The following is a 19,738-nucleotide window of genomic DNA, read 5'->3' on the forward strand; positions in this document are numbered from 1 at the left end:
AATAAAAATGTAATTGTCAAAGATTTTGATCAGTAGAGGTCTAACATTTGGATCAGTAAGGTTTAACAAGTCAAAAGGTTTTAATGAATTTCAGGGATACAGTCGCATGAGGCAGGACCTACCTGCACCTTGCATTGCAAGTCTACTTTTGTTAAAATAAAAAAAACTAACACATTGTAAAGTATTGCACTTGTATATTATATGTCAAATATATGGTCAATGTTGTAAAAAAATATATATTGCTTACTTTTTATTACATTAGCGTAGACCTGGTCTCACTGATAGAGAATACAGTAAGTAATGGTATATAAGCAGTAACCTTAGGTTGGTGGTTTGCTCCAATTACTATTCATATCATCTTGAGAAGTCATTCACACACAGATACAGACACATGAAGAGAAAAAATCATTACTGCAGTTCATTTTATTGGATTGTGGATTACAGATATCAGGAAAATACATGTCTACAAGTTACACTTTACTGTTGGACTATAAAGCATAGAAACAAGTCGCTCCTGACATTGTATGGATGCAAAAGACACAAACACCATGGGACTAGTTCCATGTAAGTAGTCAGGTCCAATGGTGCGGCTGTTACTAATATTTAATAAAGACACAAAACTCCAGTTTATTTCTAATCTTCTGATCTCTGGCAAGTGATTTTTATATTCACACATTTATTACATACTGTCAACAAAGCACATTAAAGTTATAGTGCAAAATAAAACTTTTAATGTAAACATTTTTTAAAATCTGGAGACAATCCAGAAATAAAATATACATAAAAAAAAATCTAAAAATATGAATAATGACTTCCAAAGTCACATTATTTGTCATGTGCCTTCCATGAATATGACATGGGAAACACATTATTCTCAAAATAAAATAAATGTTAAAGGTCCCTTTAGAACCATTTTTTTATTGTACCAATATGTATTTAAAAGGAAAAAAAGGGGAGGGGCAATTTTATGCAGAGCTTTTTGTCTTTGTAGCAACATATTTAACATACTGTAAGCAAAGCCTGTGTAGTCAGATCTGATCAAATATACTGCCATAGTTCATGGTAGCACATACTTAACAGGTTAGTAAAATGTAGTGTAGAGATGATACGGATACGACTACAGGATCAGATTAGGCCTGCATATCAGTTGTACATGCAAATCTGATGATAAAAGTAATTCTACATTTAGATGCACTAGAACCAAAAATGATTGTGAAGATGTACCTATGCCTTTAACGGATGCCAGAAAAACTGTCTGTTCACTCTCTAACCCACAATGAAATGAAAATTAAAAATGTGACTGGGCAATTAAAATGCAAAAAATAAAACCAAAAGTCCTAAAAACATTGTACACTTTATGCCCAGTATTTAGCACAACACTATGTACTAATAATAAAACAAGCATTGGTTTAGGACATAAAGCACTCCTTGCCATTCAATGTCCTGAGGTGTTACAGAGCGGAGTTTGCAGCCATAGGACTTTTGAGTACTGCAGTATACTTCAAAGGCACACTATCCGACTTCAGAACCACCTCTAATAGTGTGAAGATGCTAATGACCTGTGAGACGGCAGAAAACAGTTCTCATATTAGTCTTGTGTCATAACATAATACTTACATAGCCCCAACAAATTCTAGAGAGCTAAGAATGCATTCCTATACAGTGGAGATCAAAAGTTTGGGCACCCCAGGTAAAAATTTGTATTAATGTGCATAAAGTCAAGGAAAGATGGAAAAATCTCCAAAAGGCATCAAATTACAGATTAGACATTCTTATAATATGTCAACAAAAGTTAGATTTTATTTCCATCATTTACACTTTCAAAATAACAGAAAACAAAAATGGCGTCTGCAAAAGTTTGGGCACCCTGCAGAATTTATAGCATGCACTGCTCACTTTGCAAAGCTGAGACCTGCCAATGTCATGGATTGTTTTTAACCCCTTAAGGACTCAGGGTTTTTCCGTTTTTGCACTTTCGTTTTTTCCTCCTTACCTTTTAAAAATCATAACCCTTTCAATTTTCCACCTAAAAATCCATATTATGGCTTATTTTTTGCGTCACCAATTCTACTTTGCAGTGACATTAGTCATTTTACCCAAAAATGCACGGCGAAACGGAAAAAAAAATAATTGTGCGACAAAATGAAAAAAAAAACGCCATTTTGTAACTTTTGGGGGCTTCCGTTTCTAAGCAGTGCATATTTCGGTAAAAATTACACCTTATTATTCTGTAGGTCCATACGGTTTAAATGATACTCTACTTATATAGGCTTGATTTTGTCGGACTTCTGGAAAAAATCAAAACTACATGCAGGAAAATTTATACGTTTAAAAATGTCATCTTCTGACCCCTATAACTTTTATTTTTCCACGTACAGGGCGGTATGAGGACTCATTTTTTGCGCCGTGATCTGAAGTTTTTATCGGTATGATTTTTGTTTTGATCGGACTTTTTTGGACTTTGGAATTTTTTTGCGTGTACGCCACTGACCGTGAGGTTTAATTAATTATATATTTTTATAGTTCGGACATTTACGCACGCGGCGATACCACATATGTTTATTTTTTTTTATTTTTTTTTTTTTACACGGTTTTATTTTTTTTTATTTTTTTTTTTTTACACGGTTTTATTTTTTTTATGGGAAAAGGGGGGTAATTCAAACTTTTTTTAGGCAAGGGGTTAAATGACCTTTATTAACACTTTTAAAAAACATTTTTTTTGCAGTGTTATAGGTCCCATAGGGACCTATAACACTGCACACACTGATCTCCTACGCTGATCACTGGCGTGTATTAACACGCCTGTGATCAGCATTATCGGCGCTTGACTGCTCCTGCCTGGATCTCAGGCACGGAGCAGTCATTCGTCGATCGGACACCGGGGAGGTAGGTAAGGGCCCTCCCGGTGTCCGGTCAGCTGTTCGGGACGCCGCGATTTCACCGCGGCGGTCCCGAACAGCCCGACTGAGCAGCCGGGTCACTTTCAGTTTCACTTTAGAAGCGGCGGTCAGCTTTGACCGCCGCTTCTAAAGGGTTAATACCGCACATCGCCGTGATCGGCGATGTGTGGTATTAGCCGCGGGTCCTGGCCGTTGATTAGCGCCGGGACCGACGCGATATGATGCGGGATCGCCGCGCGATCCCGCTTCATATCGCGGGAGCCGGCGCATGACGTAAATATACGTCCTGCGTCGTTAAGGGGTTAAGGACCAGACACGTATGTGTACGTCCCTGTGCCCTGGGTCTTAAGGACCAGGCACGTACTCATACGTCCGTGGGAATTTCGCATCCCACCGTGCAACGGGCGGGTTGCGAAACCGGACGCCTGCTGAAATCATTCAGCAGGCGTCCGAGGCAAACGCCGAGGGGGGTCCTGAGACCCCCCTATGTCGGCGATCGCAGAAAATTGCATGTCTGAATTGTCTCTGGTGACCCGATCAGCCCGGAAAATAGTGATGATCTGACCTGTCAGTGACAGCCCAGATCATCTTGCAGGGTAGGAGTGAGGTCGCAGTGCTGCGATCTCCACCTATCCCCTGCCATTGGTCAGAACTGATTCTGAAAGGGGAAATGAAAGTGAAAGTAATGTCATCTTTACTGTGGCAACCACTAGGAAGGCCAAACTGCAACTCCCAGCATGCCCAGACAGCCAAAGGCTGTCTGGGCATGCTGGGAGTTGTAGTTTTGCAACATCTGGAGGGTCACAGTTTGGGGACCACTGTTACAGTGGTGCCCGAACTGTAGCCCTCCAGATTTTGCCAAACTACAACTCTCAGCATGCCTAGACTGCCCAGGCATGCTGGGAGTTGTAGTTCTGTAACCTCTTTCCCTTCAGATTTTGCAATTTTCATGACATTTTTGAAAATTGCTGCTCTACTTTGAAGCACTCAAATTTTTTCAAAAAGTAAAAATATGTCCATTTTATGATGCCAACATAAAATAGACATTGTATTTGTGAATAAAAATAAAATTTATTTGGAATATCAATTTTCCTTACAAGCAGAGAGCTTCAAAGTAAAAAAATTTGGGGATTTTTCACAAAAAAAGGATGCAAGTAACGACGAAAATTTACCACCAAAATAAAGTAGAATATGTCACGAAAAAACAATCTCAGAATCAGAATATTCGGTAAAAGCGTTTTAGAGATATGAATTCTTAAAGTGACAGTGGTCAGATGCGCAAAAAAAGCTCTGGTCCTACAGTGAAAATTGGCCTGGTCCTTAAGGGGTTAATCATCATCATCTGGGAAGACCAGGTGATGTCAATCTCAAAGGTTTTAAATGCCCTGACTCATCTGACTTGACCCAACAATCAGCACCATGGGTTCTTCTAAGCAGTTGTCTGGAAATCTGAAAATAGTTGATGCTCACAAAGCTGGAGAAGGCTATAAGAAGATAGCAAAATGTTTTCAGATGTCAATATCCTCTGTTCGGAATGTAATAAAGAAATGGCAGTCATCAGGAACAGTGGAAGTTAAAGCAAGATCTGGAAGACCAAGAAAAATATCAGACAGAACAGCTCGTAGGATTGTGAGAAAAACAATTCAAAACCCACGTTTGACTTCACTATCCCTCCAGAAAGATCTGGCAGCCACTGGAGTTGTGGTACACTATTCCACTATAAAGAGATACTTGTACAAATATGGTCTTCATGGAAGAGTCATCAGAAGAAAACCTCTTCTACGTCCTAACCACAAAAATCAGCGTTTGAACTTTGCAAATGAACATATAGACAAGCCTGATGCATTTTGGAAACAAGTTCTGTGGACCGATGAGGTTAAAATTGAACTTTTTGGCCGGAATCAGCAAAGGTACGTTTGGAGAAGAAGGGGAACAGAATTTAATGAAAAGAGCCTCTGTCCAACTGTTAAGCATGGGGGTGGATGAATCATGCTTTGGGGTTGTATTGCAGCCAGTGGCACAGGAAACATCTCATGAGTAGAAGGAAAAATGGATTCAATAAAATTTCAGCTAATTTTGGATGCTAACTTGATGCTATCTGTGAAAAAGCTGAAGTTAAAGAGGATGGCTTCTACAAATGATAATGATCCTAAACACACCTCGAAATCCACGGGGGATTACATCAAGAGGCGTAAACTGAAGGTTTTGCCATGGCCTTCACAATCTCCTGACCTCAACATAATTGAAAATCTATGGATAGACCATAAAAGAGCAGTGCGTGACAGACAGCCCAGAAATCTCAAAGAACTGGAAGACTTTTGTAAGGAAGAATGGGCAAAGATACCTCAAACAAGATTTGAAAGACTCTTGTCTGGCTACAAAAAGCATTTGCAAGCTGTGATACTTGCCAAAGGGGGCAGTACAAGATATTAACTCTGCAGGGTGCCCAAACTTTTGCAGACAATTTTTTTGTTTTCTGTTATTTTGAAAGTCTAAATGATTGAAATAAAATCTAACTTTTGTTGACATAATATAAGAATGTCTAATCTGTAATTTGATGCCTTTTGGAGACTTTTCCATCTTTCCTTTGCTTCTTTATGCACATTAATACAAATTTTTACCTGGGATGCCCAAACTTTTGATCCCCACTGTAGGTAGGGATTTTATAACGGTTCAACTTCTTGCTTCAACTCCATAAAGCAAGATTTTCAAGATGGAGGTCAGATTAAAAGTAGACTAACCTTTTGTTTGTATGGACACACAGAAGATGCATACATGTCACCTTTACTGAAGTCAAGACATTTCTTACAAACCACCCATATGACTAAACAATAAATGTGTTCCAGCTTTGTTATATTACATATTGTTCCAAGTGAAGACCTTTAGCTCTTGCAAAGAGAATGGTGATGCGGGGTACGTGCTACAACACTTTTTTTTCTTCTTTTACAAGATTATATTGTGTGTATATATGTTTTAGCCCCTTAAGGACATAGCCCATTTTGCCTTTAGGACACAGTCAAATTATTTTACATTTTTAAGTCCGCGTATTGGGCATTTTTATAGATATTTTGAAGCTTCGGGTTGCTATGACAACTGTTCAGTACTATGCCTAGGTGTAACACTGATCAGTGATATTGGTGATCTACTTTTATTGTCTACAGACTTTTCAAGATGATCCCCTTAGATCATTAGAGCTCTGGCCCATTTTTTAATCCTTGGACCAATGTGATGGTGCTGTGGGTGATCTGATAAGTGAATACAAGCGCCGCAATTGCTTTAGATGGCATGATCAGTATTGATCATGTAATCTGAAGATTGTAGGATTGTAGGATTCTATTGTGGCACTTGTAGTCTGTTGCAGGCATCCTCCATTGTATGAAGGGCAGGATCTGCTCCCCCAGTATGAATGCACAACTGCATTTGGGGTTGAGCACCTCCAGCCATTTGAGACCACATCTTTGTTGTCGTTTAAACGTTCTACTTGGAGTTGTGTAAACTCCATATGTAATGCGCCTTGAATATCTTCCAGGCAGCATTAAAGTGCACCTGTGAGACCTGCAACTATATCAGCCAACTTAGGTGGGGCTTGTAGTGTGCCTCCCCCCTCCCATTGTATGTGTGCTCAGCCACACTGGAGGGTATCTGGGAGGAGGCTGTGAGTCGGCCGAGTGCTGCCGTAATTGCCCACTGGCCCCTGGTTTTGCTTATCACGCACAGGTAGGTTAAATGTTAGGTCCCGTGACACTTGAGAAACCTTGGCGTTTGTGTGCGGGCTCATGTATGTCTTTCATATAAGGATATAATGGCTAAGGTCTCAATTTTAACATCAGTGTTGAGGGTTAGCCAATGTCATTGTATACATCTACTACAGTATTCATCTGAAGAGTTAATAGCATTTCTACAGAAGTTTTTTCAATAAAAGTATGGCTGGTATTTTCAGCTGTAAAAAATCTGACAAACATTGTGTTAACATGACCCTATTGCTTTAGAAAATACACAGATAATTATAATTGTTCTATTGTTGCAAGTCTGTGTTTTAGACAAAAAAAATATTAAAAAATACTTAAAGGCTTGATTCCCAGTATCACAAATACTGCAAGGAAGGCAAAAAAAACAAAAAAACACAACTTACAGAGCTTTCCTCTACTGAGAAAGCAATCACTGTTGCTCTTTGGCACTCCATGTATCATAGAAAACAGACAAAGGCCAAGTTGATAAGCAGAATGATGTCTCAAACACTCAAACAGTGTAAGGTTGTAATTGGCAAATCATTATCCTGCCCTATTTCATAGTAAATCAGTTACTACATTGGTTTTGCCGAAGAACACTGCCCTGGGCAAAATCAAGGAAGCGAATCTGATATATGCAACTTGCCTACATTTCTTTCTTACAATTTCTGCAGCTTTTTGGCGTGATAAAAATAGTAGTCATTTTTTGGAATATAACTTTTGCGGTTGTTTGTGGCTCAAAATAAGCACCATACAACCGTATTTTGTCATGAAAATGGCTGAAAGGGCACAACACTTAATTTTATTGCCATAACAACTACAGCTGTAAATTAAACTTAAAGTAGTATTCCAGTATTGAAAAATGTATCCCCTATCCTTAGGATAGAGAATAAATTACAGATTGCCGGGGGTCCCACCGTTGGGACCCCCCCGCGCAGACTGCCGAAGCCCCAAAAGGGGCAATCTCTGGCTCTGCCATAGCGCTGGATTGAGGGGGCGTGTCAGCCACCACTACATGTGGTGGTCAACACGCTATCTGGCCGGAGAGCCAGGGCCCCGTACAGGAGATCACTGGGGAACCCAGCAGTCGGACCCCCCACGATCTGAAACTTATCCCCTATCTTTAGGATAGGGGATACGTTTTTCAATACTGGAATACTCCTTAAAAGACCTGCCCTATCATACGTGAGAAAAAAAATCCATAAAAGCTTACCCTGCCTGCCATATTAATCACTGCTGTGCTGTTTTTTGACTAATTAGGCAGTTTTCCCCGGTACAATGCTGCTCACTCCTTTGCAATCCAGCAGAGAGAAAGGGGTGTTACTTTAGCAGCAGTGTAAGGCCCGACCCTTCAGAGTGGAGCTGTGCCGTGGGAGCCCTGCAGCCAACTGGCTGTTCCTACTCTGTGTTGCTCTCCTCTGTACATTTTTTAGCTCTTTGTGCTTTTTAGGGGCCATAAGTCTACCCTTTACTCTTCTCAGTGTGGAAATCTAGTTTGAGCAATATTTTGATTGAACTAACATCCATTCTTACCTGTTCAACAGGTTCATCTTCATCATGTTCTGGACTCCAAACAAGTGTCAACTCAGGCTTCTTCCCCACCTGTTGGAAATGTGAGCTTTGGAGAGGTAGAGCCTAAATGGGATACACAAGAAAAATCTTAAAATGTCATCTGCAAGTGTCAGAGTCAATGTTAGCAGTGGGTCACTTGGCCTGGTGCCCCAAATAAGCCCTACCTTCAACTGTATCCACACCCTTAGGACATGGATCCAGTTGAAGATTATGACAAAGCAGAGGATCACACAAACTGTCCTGCCGCTTTTATTCATAACCTATAGGCTGATTTGGGCCAGTGGCATATGAGAGGTCTACAACACTGTACAAGCAATGGGATGAGGTCACTGCATTGGAGCACCTGTTTCAGCCTGTGGATAGCTTGTCTTGCAAACAGATAAGTGATTACATTTTTTTCTCTTTTCTTTTAAATATGTAAATTTATACTGATGGAAAGGGACCTTGTATGGAGCCTCAAGAAGTAGTATGTGGGTGTGTGTGGGCACCATTACATTTTAAAGCAAAACAAGGAGTACTATTCTGTGTGGTATGTAAAAGGGGTACTAGTACAATTTGGCAGGCTCTATTACAAATACACAAAATGAGGCACTATGGATATAGATGCAGCATTTAGCTCTTTTTTTATAGTCCACAACAGTATGTTGGTAGTATTCAGTCACTGCAGGGTGGACATATTTGGCTATCTTGAGGTGGTATTTTTTTTGTCCTTGTATAGTTTTACTATTGGAACATTAATATTGTCCTTTGTGTACTGAGTTTTGTTTAGTAACAGTATGATTATATGTAGTCCTTGTATAGTGGGGTTATTTGGTAATTGTATGACTTATTTAGAAGTTTTATATTTCAAGGACTGTGTAGGGATCAAATTTACAACATGATTTTACATAATACTGGTATTGTCAGGAACACACGCAAGTGAAGGAGACGCACCATTCCTATCCCTGCAGCAAGGTTTGGCAAGCTTGTTTAGGAAATAAGATAATGGAGTAGGCACTATCACAGCCTACCTGCTGCATCAATCACACATATTTACAAAAAAAACAAGAAAAAACAAACATACAGCATCCCTACTGTATTCAATAAACACAGGCTTGCATTGAAGAATTACATTTAAATTAAAGTAAATCTTTATGGCTCTATATGGCAGACAGGGTCATGATTGTAACAGACTAATGAAACGGGTGAGGGCAAAGTTGTGCTATGCGGTTTTTATACAGCGTGTAATAGAAAACATGGGAGGCCACATTACAAATCTAATCCTGCCTCCTATCAACATTAAACAGAAGTGTATAGTTTACAGCAAATTATAGTCTGTAAATGTGACACTTTGTGAAATAGGTTTATGCCCTTGTGTGTTATAGCTGACCATTCACCACACTGCAAGCAAGTCCTGAGTGCTTTTAAATGCCAAGACTGAATTTCAGCCCCAATATAGCCTAGTCTACAACTTATGTTCTATATTACTCCACAAACTTACATTACAATAAATTCGCTTCTGAACACCAAATCTCAGAATCAAGACATCAAATGCTTCATTTAAGACTCCCATAACCATAGCTTCAGACTCCAATGGACCGCACTCCTGCAGAAATGATAAGAGAAAAACATTTTTTTCTATATAGTTACAACTGATGTTCTATAAATAAATACAGTTGCAGTCTCTCACCTTTACAAATACAGAGAAAAAGAGTTCTGCACTGAGTTCCTGCACCCTCTTGGATGCAGTTTTGCGGTCATTACAATGGTCTGCCTGCTTCTGTATTGCTTCTTGCTGCAATTTCAGCGGTGGTCCACACCCTAATAAAAAAATGTAATTAAAAAAGGAAAAGGGGAAACTTCTTATATCACTTGTTTCTACCACATCAAGCTAAAGAAGATGTCATTTCTGCTACATTACTGTAAAGTGCTTTGTGTAAAGTATATATGTGTATATACACATACACACAGACCTTATATTATATATACACATACACACACACAGACCTTATTTTATACATACACACAAACCTTATATTATATATACACATACATATATTTACACACCTACCTGAATTACAGCGGCATCTAAACAAATAATATCCGGCAAGAGAGATTGCTCTGTGCCAGACAGCCCTCCCCATACACTCACGGTGGCAAAATTACAGACATGTATGTGATTTTCTGGAAAGGGGTTAAAACAAAGGTTCTGATTCTTGGTGTTAAAACTAGATCAAACTCATGGCTTTTGCCTTAGCAAGAGCCTTTAAAAAACAGCGCTCTCTAGTCAAACTGCAGTAAACAGAACTGTACCAGTTGCCAGAGTAGAACTCTGGATAAACAGTAGGGGGTTAGAGCAAATTTGGTTTAAAATTATCTTGTGCAATTGTCATATTCTAGTCAATGAGACCCCTCTTAGATTGGCATTGGGTCATACACCTGATGTCATGTTGAGGCTTGAAAATTTGCCTGCCCAACTCTAACATTTCAGGGTACATTTACTATACCTGTGCCTGGCGTAAACTACAAAAAGTTTAATACGTTTTGCACAAGCACCTGCTACGCTAGCAGTGGAAATCTACATTTTAGAGCGGGCATAGATTCCAGAGGCATGTCTCGTAATAAATACAGTACAACCCTGCACTGACGGGAGTATACTGTAAACGAGCATATAAAATGCCAGCCTTGGTTAATCCCACCCCCTTTTAGTAAAAAAATAAATAAATACAACAGGAATTAGCCTAACCCATAATGGCTTGTGTAATATCGGGAGCCATAATACCAGTATGGACAGAGCCTAGGCTAGAACATAGGTATTGACCAATGAGATGGACACTTAAGTGTGTTATGCAAGTGTGTTATTCAGTCTTATTTGATTATAGAAAACTCACCTATAGCAGCAGCAAGAAGCCTGTGAACTATTATGTCAGCATAGCGTCTTATAGGAGAAGTGAAGTGAGTATATAGTGGAACATTCAGTGCATAATGGCGGAATAGGGTTTCATTCTTGAGAATTCCGGTGCAGAAATACACTGCCATCTGTAAGAAATAAAACTGGTCTTTACCACAAACAAAAACCATACAGAGTACTGTAACCGTGCAAAATACACAACACAAGATCTGCAATTTTTACTAGAGCTATGTTTCCGCTTTGATTTTGGGCTGTTTTGGGAGCTGTAAATGGCCACAAAAATGGACCAAGGGCAATAAAAACTACTGCAAATAGACTGTGTGAAAACAGTCAAGCAAAAAAATAAAAATAAAAATTTGCGGGAACATAGCTTAATGCTTTTATTACAAAGTCCATCATAAACCATTAAAAAATACTTCTGGTGTTACTTTTTTCACAAACTAGCTGGGATATAAAAAAATAAATAAATTGTGGAAATATAAAGTATTTGGCTATAGAACCATATGCCATTAATGGACACAGAAGAGATTAGGGCTGGTGTATCTACAGATCTGCCACTGCCACTATCACAGTCTATGTCTAGTTCCTATACTTAGGTAGAGTTGTGGTCCTGAGAAGGACAGCACTAGAGATGAGCGAACTTACAGTAAATTCGATTCGTCACAAACTTTTCGGCTCAGCAGTTGATGACTTATCCTGCATAAATTAGTTCAGCTTTCAGGTGCTCCGGTGGGCTGGAAAAGGTGGATACAGTCCTAGGAAAGAGTCTCCTAGGACTGTATCTAACTGGAAGCAACCAGAGGGAATTCCTGCCATCAGCATTTAGCTCTAAATTAATTGCACAGAAACTTGAGAAAATAAAAAACTTTCCTGGTAGTGTTGGGTCAATTTTTTTTCGATGTCGCTTGGTGTATCGGCAATTTGGGTATGGCTTATTGCGGGTGTGGTTTGGGGTGTGTGGCTTGTCACACAATAGTTATTTTTGTGTTTTCAAATGTATTGTCCCCCAGCTGTAAGGGCTATTTTAATTCAGACCTGCATAATACAGACCCCAGAATCCCCACCCACCACAATACAGACCCCAGAATCCCCACCCACCACAATACAGACCCCAGAATCCCCACCCACCACAATACAGACCCCAGAATCCCCACCCACCACAATACAGACCCCAGAATCCCCACCCACCACAATACAGACCCCAGAATCCCCACCCACCACAATACAGACCCCAGAATCCCCACCCACCACAATACAGACCCCAGAATCCCCACCCACCACAATACAGACCCCAGAATCCCCACCCACCATAATATAGACCCCAGAATCACCACCCACCATAATACAGAACCCAGAATCACCACCCACCATAACAGACCCCAGAATCACCACCCACCATAATACAGACCCCAGAATCACCACCCACCATAATACAGGCCCCAGACTACCCTCCGTGTATATTACAGACCCCAGAATCAAGCAGCTGCATAATCTGTAGATGCGAATGAAAGTAGGAAAAAAAATCCCCCCCCCCCCTCCCCCTGTAACGGCTATACCCCAAAAGTCAGTAAAAAGTAACAGTATATTTTTATTAAACACATGAAACTTTTACAGGATTATGCAAGACGTGTTTCGAGGGTAAGCTACCTCTTTTTCAATTGCTAAAAGATCATCTTGTGTATGGACATACAGTGATGGTTTAAATAAGTATTTCAAACATCAAATACAGGGGGTCAAAGGTCAATGTGGGCGGTGTGGAGTACAGGGGTTAAAAAGCACTTTCAAAATAATGTTTAGAATAAAATACACAAATTGCACAAAATACATAGTAATGTCTGGATGTGGCGGTTACAAAGTGTATTGTTGATAACACATGGGTGTTTTTGTTAACTTTCAGTAACTTATTGTAGCTGAGTCTTGGATGTTTGCCTCTGGAATTAAGGCTTGAGGTTTCAAACCAGTATTTGTTTTGAAAGTCCCGCTGAATCATTCATAAACTGGAGTGACCAATCAGCTCGGTTTGCTGGTGTGATGTCAGACTATGGTGGTACGGGATGTTTAACTCTGTGCGGGTCACATTGTCTATAAGCGACCAATGGCAGTTTCCCAGGGTGGGTTTCAAATTAGTTCTCTGAGAATTCATTGAAATCCACCCAGGGAAACCACCGTTGGTAGCTCATAGACCAAGTGACCCGCACAGAGTTAAACATCCCGTACCACCATAGAGTCTGACGTCACACCAGTAAACCAAGCTGATTGGTCGCTCCAGTTTATGAATGATTCAACGGGACTTTTCAAAACAAATACTGTTGTGGACACAAGTCTTGTACGATCCTGTAAATGTTCATGTGTTTAATAAAAATACACTTTTTACGTGGACTCAATCTTAGGAGGCAGTGCCACACAGTGGAATTTTTTTCCTACTTAAATTTGCATTGGCTCACTACCAACCGCCCTAGAGGAGACAGTCTGTTCCTACAAGATTCCACAACTGTACCCCACAAGGAGGGGTGATGAACCAAGGTTCACTAAAGGTGGGCATATTTTCAATTTAAGGGCATTAGCCCAAAGAATTACGCGAGGTGCCGTCGTCCTTCTCTTTTCTCGTATTCATCCATCTATAATCTGTAGATGACACTTACAGAGGGATCTGTGGACAATGCACTGTTATGGGGGGGGAGGGTAATCTGTAGATGACACAGTTATGGGGATCTTTAGATCACACCCTGTTATGGGGGATCTGTAGATGAAACACTTGTGTGGGATCTTTAGATATACTTATGGGGGGGTGGATCTGTGAATGACACTTATGGTGGATCCGTGAATTACCCACTGTTATGGTGGATCTGTGCATGACACTTATGAGGATCTGTGAATGACACACTTATGGGGATCTGTGAATGACACACTTATGGGGATCTGTATGGCCCACTGTTATGAGTATCTGTGAATGACACACTTATTCACAGATCCACAATAACTGTAATTCACATCATTCACAGATCCTCATAACTGTGTCATTCACATATCCCCATAAGTGTGTCATTCACAGATCCCCATAACACTGACAGACTTATGGGGATCTGTGAATGACGCACTGTTATGGGGATCTGTGAATGATCCAGTGTCATTCACAGATCCCCATAACAGTGTGTCATTAACAGATCCCCAAAAGTGTGTCATGAGGATTTGTGACGGACGTGAATTACAGGTATGGTGGATCTGTGAATGACACACTGTTATGGGGATCTGTGAATGACCCACTGTTATGGGGATCTGTGAATTACACACTGTTATGGGGATCTATAGACTGACAGACACCGTCTCTGGGGCAGGAGAACTGTTAGAGCCAGGAGCTGAGTGAATTACACAGAATAATTTAGGAAACTTACTGATTTTAGCAGTGACCCCCGACCTGCCCTCCTCCAGCCACCTCACCGGTGGCCAATACAGAGCACAGAATGATCCTACTCCTCCCCCCATGCTGACGACAGACCGTGGAGCACGGCAGCTGCATGAGGTGAAAGGAGGAAAGGAGAGAGTACTCTCCCTGAAGATGTTCTCGGTCTGCCCAGCAAAAACTAACCAGGCAGGGAGAGAGGGGGGGGGGGGGGGGGGGGGGGCAGGTACAGATCATCTGACATCCCAGGCTCCGTCTTCTAGCACTGCTGGTAATGGACAAGCTGCATGCCGGCACATCTCATACCACCAGCCAGAGCGGTTTTAAAGTGATAGTGCCCCGGGACTGGCCCCAGAAATTTAGTAACTGTGCCACCAGTCGGCGCTCCCTTGCATGCCACTCAAATGCACCCTGCATGCCATGAGTTGCACGTGTGCCAGGGGTTGCTGACCCCTGCTCTCAGATGACCACTCAAAATTGCACAAGAATGTGCACAAGAAAATAACGCACACTAAATGATGGAATCAAAATTCATCACAAGAAATCGGGTCTTCTCAAAGAGGTGGACTTTTGAAGAGATTTCATTGTATTTTCTTAACCCTCATCTGATATGACTTCCATGGTAAAAGAGGAACAGTAAATCCTCAACCATCACAAAACTATAGACAGAACCAAAACAATGAACAGAAAGTGGTGCCATGTAAACCAGGTCTTTTTTTAGCAGTAAAGGGGTCTTCCTATTTCTGGAATATCTGATATTTTACCTGCATAGGCCTGGAGCACATGTTTGTTAGAACTTCCTTGCGTGCTGCAGAATACTCATCTGCCCCAAACTGATCATTCAAGCTTTTCTGTATGGAAAAAAAAAAAAGTCCTATATAAGTTACAAATAGAACAAATATTAGGAAGCACTTAAGGAAACTGTGTTGCTCTGGAGCCCCAAGCCAATTTATTTCACATTTACTCACATGCAAAGTTCCTGAATTGGTAAAGTCCAGACTAATTCCCATTTGGTCACAGAATTCGACCAAGTCATTCAGCAACTTTGTCTGTGGTGGAGGGTGTCGACGAAGCAGTGCCAGTTCTGGAAATCGACGGTAAATTTTATGAGCAGCTGCCATGTTTGCCAGTAACATGAACTCTTCCACCAGCCTGAAAAAGAAAGCATATTAAAGACTGTAAAATGAGGAAATCAATTATATTGTCACTCGGTCATTACTTTTACACAAATTAGAAATATAATAAGCGTGAAAGGCAATGAATACATTTAGTCTTATTGAGGCTTATGATTCAATAAATGCTGAAATCAATTTGTCTCATTTAAACTTCAAAACTTTGGCTAGATGCTTAAAGAGTACCTAACTATTCTGTCCCTAATCCCCCCCCTCTCCATCTGTCCCTGACTATCCCTGTCTTTATATGTACCCAAAACGCCATACAAATACCTTTTATACATCCCCTGTGGCTACTCAAGATACTGCTGTGAGCGAGGGAGGAGGGGGGCGTGGCCCAGCAGGCGTGATTTCATCTGATGCCTGCCAGGGCGCACTTCCGCCCTTCCTCTTAACGCAGATTATAATATATAATCTCTAATGCCCATTGAAATTTAATCTAACCTTGCTGCTCCCTGAAGACATTGATTGGCGTAAGACCTCGATCAGACTCAGGAGAGGCAGACCCGATCCTCTTCTGTGCAGCCGTGTGCTACAATGACATTTGGCCAGTGCCCGATGGCTCTCCTTGCAAGGAGGAGCAGCCTGATGAAGCGGCTGGCCAGGCGGGGAGCTGCGCTGTGCTCTTCAGTGTCCGGCTGAGAGATCGGACTTATGCTGCCAGGCCGGCATAAGTCAAAACTATGCACCGGGACATGAAGGGAAACCCTGACTCTGGTCATTTTTCAGCCTTATGAACTATGTTACTATGTTACCCCTAGTGGTCGTTTAAAAAATAAATAAAAAAAAGATAAAAATACATTTTTGTTAATCACATGTAATTAGAAAGTTGTTTCTAATACATTGATTCAAAAAATATAAAAAGTTTTTTTGGTGAGAGGTACTCTTTTGGGAAAAACAAAATACAAAAAATACAACCACCCAAAGTTGTACAAACCACCAAAAATAAAATGGGTAGCAAGAGTGATCAAAAAACACAAAGTAATAAGTGGCCAAGGACAACAATGTATTCCCCTTAACTCCACTTGAACTTTTTTTTTGTGCCAGAAAGTTAAACAGATTTATAAATTACTTCTATTTAAACATCTTAATCCTTCCAGTAGTTAGCTGCTGTATCATTTTTTATTTTTTTTGGAGTTTCCTTTCTGCCTGACCACAGTGCTCTCTGCTGACACCTCTGTCCAGGTCAGGAACTGTCCAGAGTAGGAGCAAATCCCTATAGAAAAGCCTATTCTGCTCTGGACAGTTCGTAAAATGGACAGAGGTGTCAGCAGAGAGCACTGTGGTCACGCAGAAAGGAAATAAAAAATAAATAAAAACTTCCTGTCGATTATAACAGCAGCTGATAAGTACTTGAAGAATTAAGATATTTTAATAGAATATAGCATGTTGTTGGCCAGACAATTTAATAAATGAATGTGAAAAAGTAGGACACCAGATTTTGGATAAGTGTCGACTTTCTTGGAATAAAAAAAAAAAAAAGTTAAAAGGTAACTCAGGTGAATTTTTTTTTTTTTAAATCAACTGGTGCCAGAACGTTAAACAGATTTGTAAATTACTTCTATTAAAAAATCTTAATCCTTCCTGTACTTATTAGCTGCTGAATACTACAGTGGAAATTCTTTTCTTTTTGAAACACAGAGCTGTCTGCTGACATCATGAGCACAGTGCTCTCTGCTGACATCTCTGTCCATTTTAGGAACTGTCCAGAACAGCATGTTTGCTATGGGGATTTCCTTTTACTCTGGACAGTTCCTAAAATGGACAGAGATGTCAGCAGAGAGCACTGTGCTCATGATGTCAGCAGACAGCTCTGTGTTTCAAACGGAAAATAATTTCCACTGTAGTATTCAGCAGCTAATAAATACAGGAAGGATTAAGATTTTTAAATAGAAGTCATTTACAAATCTATTTAACTTTCTTGCACCAGTTGATTTAAAAAAAATAAATGAAAAAAAAATAAAGAGTTTTTCACTGGAGTACCCCTTTAATAGAGTGAAATGCAGTTTCCTACCCTTTTTACCACAATTTATACAGAACTCAAATAACATTTTTAAAAATATATATTTATAATATATAACATACAGAAGAAGAAGATTTTCAAACATGCTGCACAAACTCAAAAGCATTGCCCCAGGATCATCATCTGGGTTCAAGTAGTTTTATGCGTGTACTTCTTAAGGACATCACCAATTTTACCACAAAAACTATGGTGAAGCCAAAAGTTCTATTTTCGAGACAACAAAGAAAAAAAAATGAAAAGCAATTTTGCTAATTTGAGGCTGTGGTCACTTCTATGCAGTGCACTTTTAGGTAAAAATTAAGCTCTCTTTATTCTGTAGGCCAATGTGATGCTACCGGCGTTGCCCGGTTTTTCCTTCCTAATCCTTGTTGGGGAGGAAAATAAACAAAGGAGGAAGCTTTTGACTTCATATCCCATCCTCATATATTGTTGTCCTCCCATCCCGTCCTCATATCCCGACCCGTAATATGTGTACCAGTTATTGAAATATCTCCAGCCATACAGAAGTTATGTGAGAACATACATTTCCTATTGATTTGAATGGGACTTTAAACAAAAACCCCGACCCTCACAAATGGGGGTAGTTAAGGGTTAAATTAACTATCCTATATTTTAAGTGGACATAAGTAACATGTAACCAAGTATTATCGAAATATCTCCAGCCGTTTGGAAGTTATACAGTAACATATTTCCCATTGACTTGTACGGGACTTTAAACATAAGCACGCCCCTGGCAAATGGGGGTGAGTAAGGGTTAAATCACCTATCCTATGTTTGTTGTTGACATATAAGTTTCATGTTAATATCTTTAGCCGTTTGGACGTGATGCTGGAACATACACACACACATATATATATATATACATACACTATATATATCACACACACACATATATATATATATATATACACACACACACAAACGCTTGGTTTTACTTTACTGTTATAAAATTATAACATTTTTGAAAGAAAAGGAGTATTCTGACCACTATCACAGACTTTTTCATATCAGGAGCTGTATGAGGACTTGTTGCCCCATAATCTGCAGTTTTTATCTGTACCCTTTTAGTATTGATCAGACTTTTTGATCTTTTCTAGGGCATGATGTGATTTGAAAAAACCAACACAATTCTGGGGTGATATTTACGCCATTCACCATACAGAAGAATTAACGTCATATTTTAATAGTTAAGACAATTATGCACGCAGTGATATGTTTACATATTTTTTATATGGAAACGGGGGTTTACGCATGTGTTCAACCTTCACAAATCTTACTAGCATACTGCCTATATAGGTGATGTTCTTTAAGCCAAGGTGCACAGAGCATGCAGGAAGAGAAAAGCTCCTTGACTAGTTTATGTAACTTCTACAATACTAAAATGTCTTTACAAGAACACGCCTGGTCTATTTTTGTTTTTTACATTCACCCCAACCATCATGTATTTTTCACATACAAACATTAAAGTTCTTTCAATTTAAAGTCATGCTGTGGCCGTAGAAGTCAAATATATATTTAACATACAGTGACAAATTTGCTTCCATCACCAAATGTAGTGCATACCAAGCGCACACCATCATATAGCAGGTTGCAGTCACTCTTAATAAAGAAATACATCCCAATAACATGTGCGATCCGGAGAACTGAGCATGCATAGTGCCAGCTTCTTAGAGATAGAACCTATATGGATACTAGGACAGGTCATTCAAAATTGAGGAATCAGAGGAAAGAACGTAACCCTTCCTGGACATAAATCTGTAAAATTACCAAGTCGTTCCGCAATACAATTACTATGAAAGGTCAGTCATAACATTCGTAACTGTCTGAACTTTCCTGGCAGGTTTTCTAAGGTTTGTTGCATTTAAAGTTTTTTAGATCCCCCCCCCCCCCCCCCCCCCTTAAAAAATCTTACAACTTTTATTCATTCCAGTTACATGGATCAAATTATAGACTTTGTGGTCACAGAGGGCAGTCCTGCAGTGATGGGGTAAATTAACAAAATGAAAAGAAAACATGCCCGAGAGTAATCTCCATCTGTTCTTACATTCCCATA

The 19,738-nt window shown here is 39.9% G+C and overlaps 1 protein-coding gene across 2 annotated transcripts in view; it reads right to left on the reverse strand.

Annotated features, from left to right (window-relative positions):
• Positions 1-407: 407 nt before the first annotated feature.
• DIS3L2 (DIS3 like 3'-5' exoribonuclease 2) overlaps positions 408-19,738 on the reverse strand; it is a 320,278-nt gene continuing 300,947 nt past the window's right edge. For both annotated transcript variants that reach the window (XM_056565531.1, XM_056565532.1), the window contains 7 exons: positions 15,459-15,642; positions 15,255-15,341; positions 11,071-11,218; positions 9,870-10,000; positions 9,681-9,785; positions 8,162-8,263; positions 408-1,559 (listed from right to left, as the gene is read on the reverse strand). In XM_056565531.1, coding sequence (XP_056421506.1) covers positions 1,452-1,559; positions 8,162-8,263; positions 9,681-9,785; positions 9,870-10,000; positions 11,071-11,218; positions 15,255-15,341; positions 15,459-15,642 — 865 coding nt within the window. In that variant the 3' untranslated portion in view covers positions 408-1,451. The remainder of the gene's footprint in view (positions 1,560-8,161; positions 8,264-9,680; positions 9,786-9,869; positions 10,001-11,070; positions 11,219-15,254; positions 15,342-15,458; positions 15,643-19,738) is intronic.

Source organism: Hyla sarda, chromosome 3, assembly GCF_029499605.1.
Source record: "Hyla sarda isolate aHylSar1 chromosome 3, aHylSar1.hap1, whole genome shotgun sequence".
NCBI lineage: Eukaryota > Metazoa > Chordata > Amphibia > Anura > Hylidae > Hyla > Hyla sarda.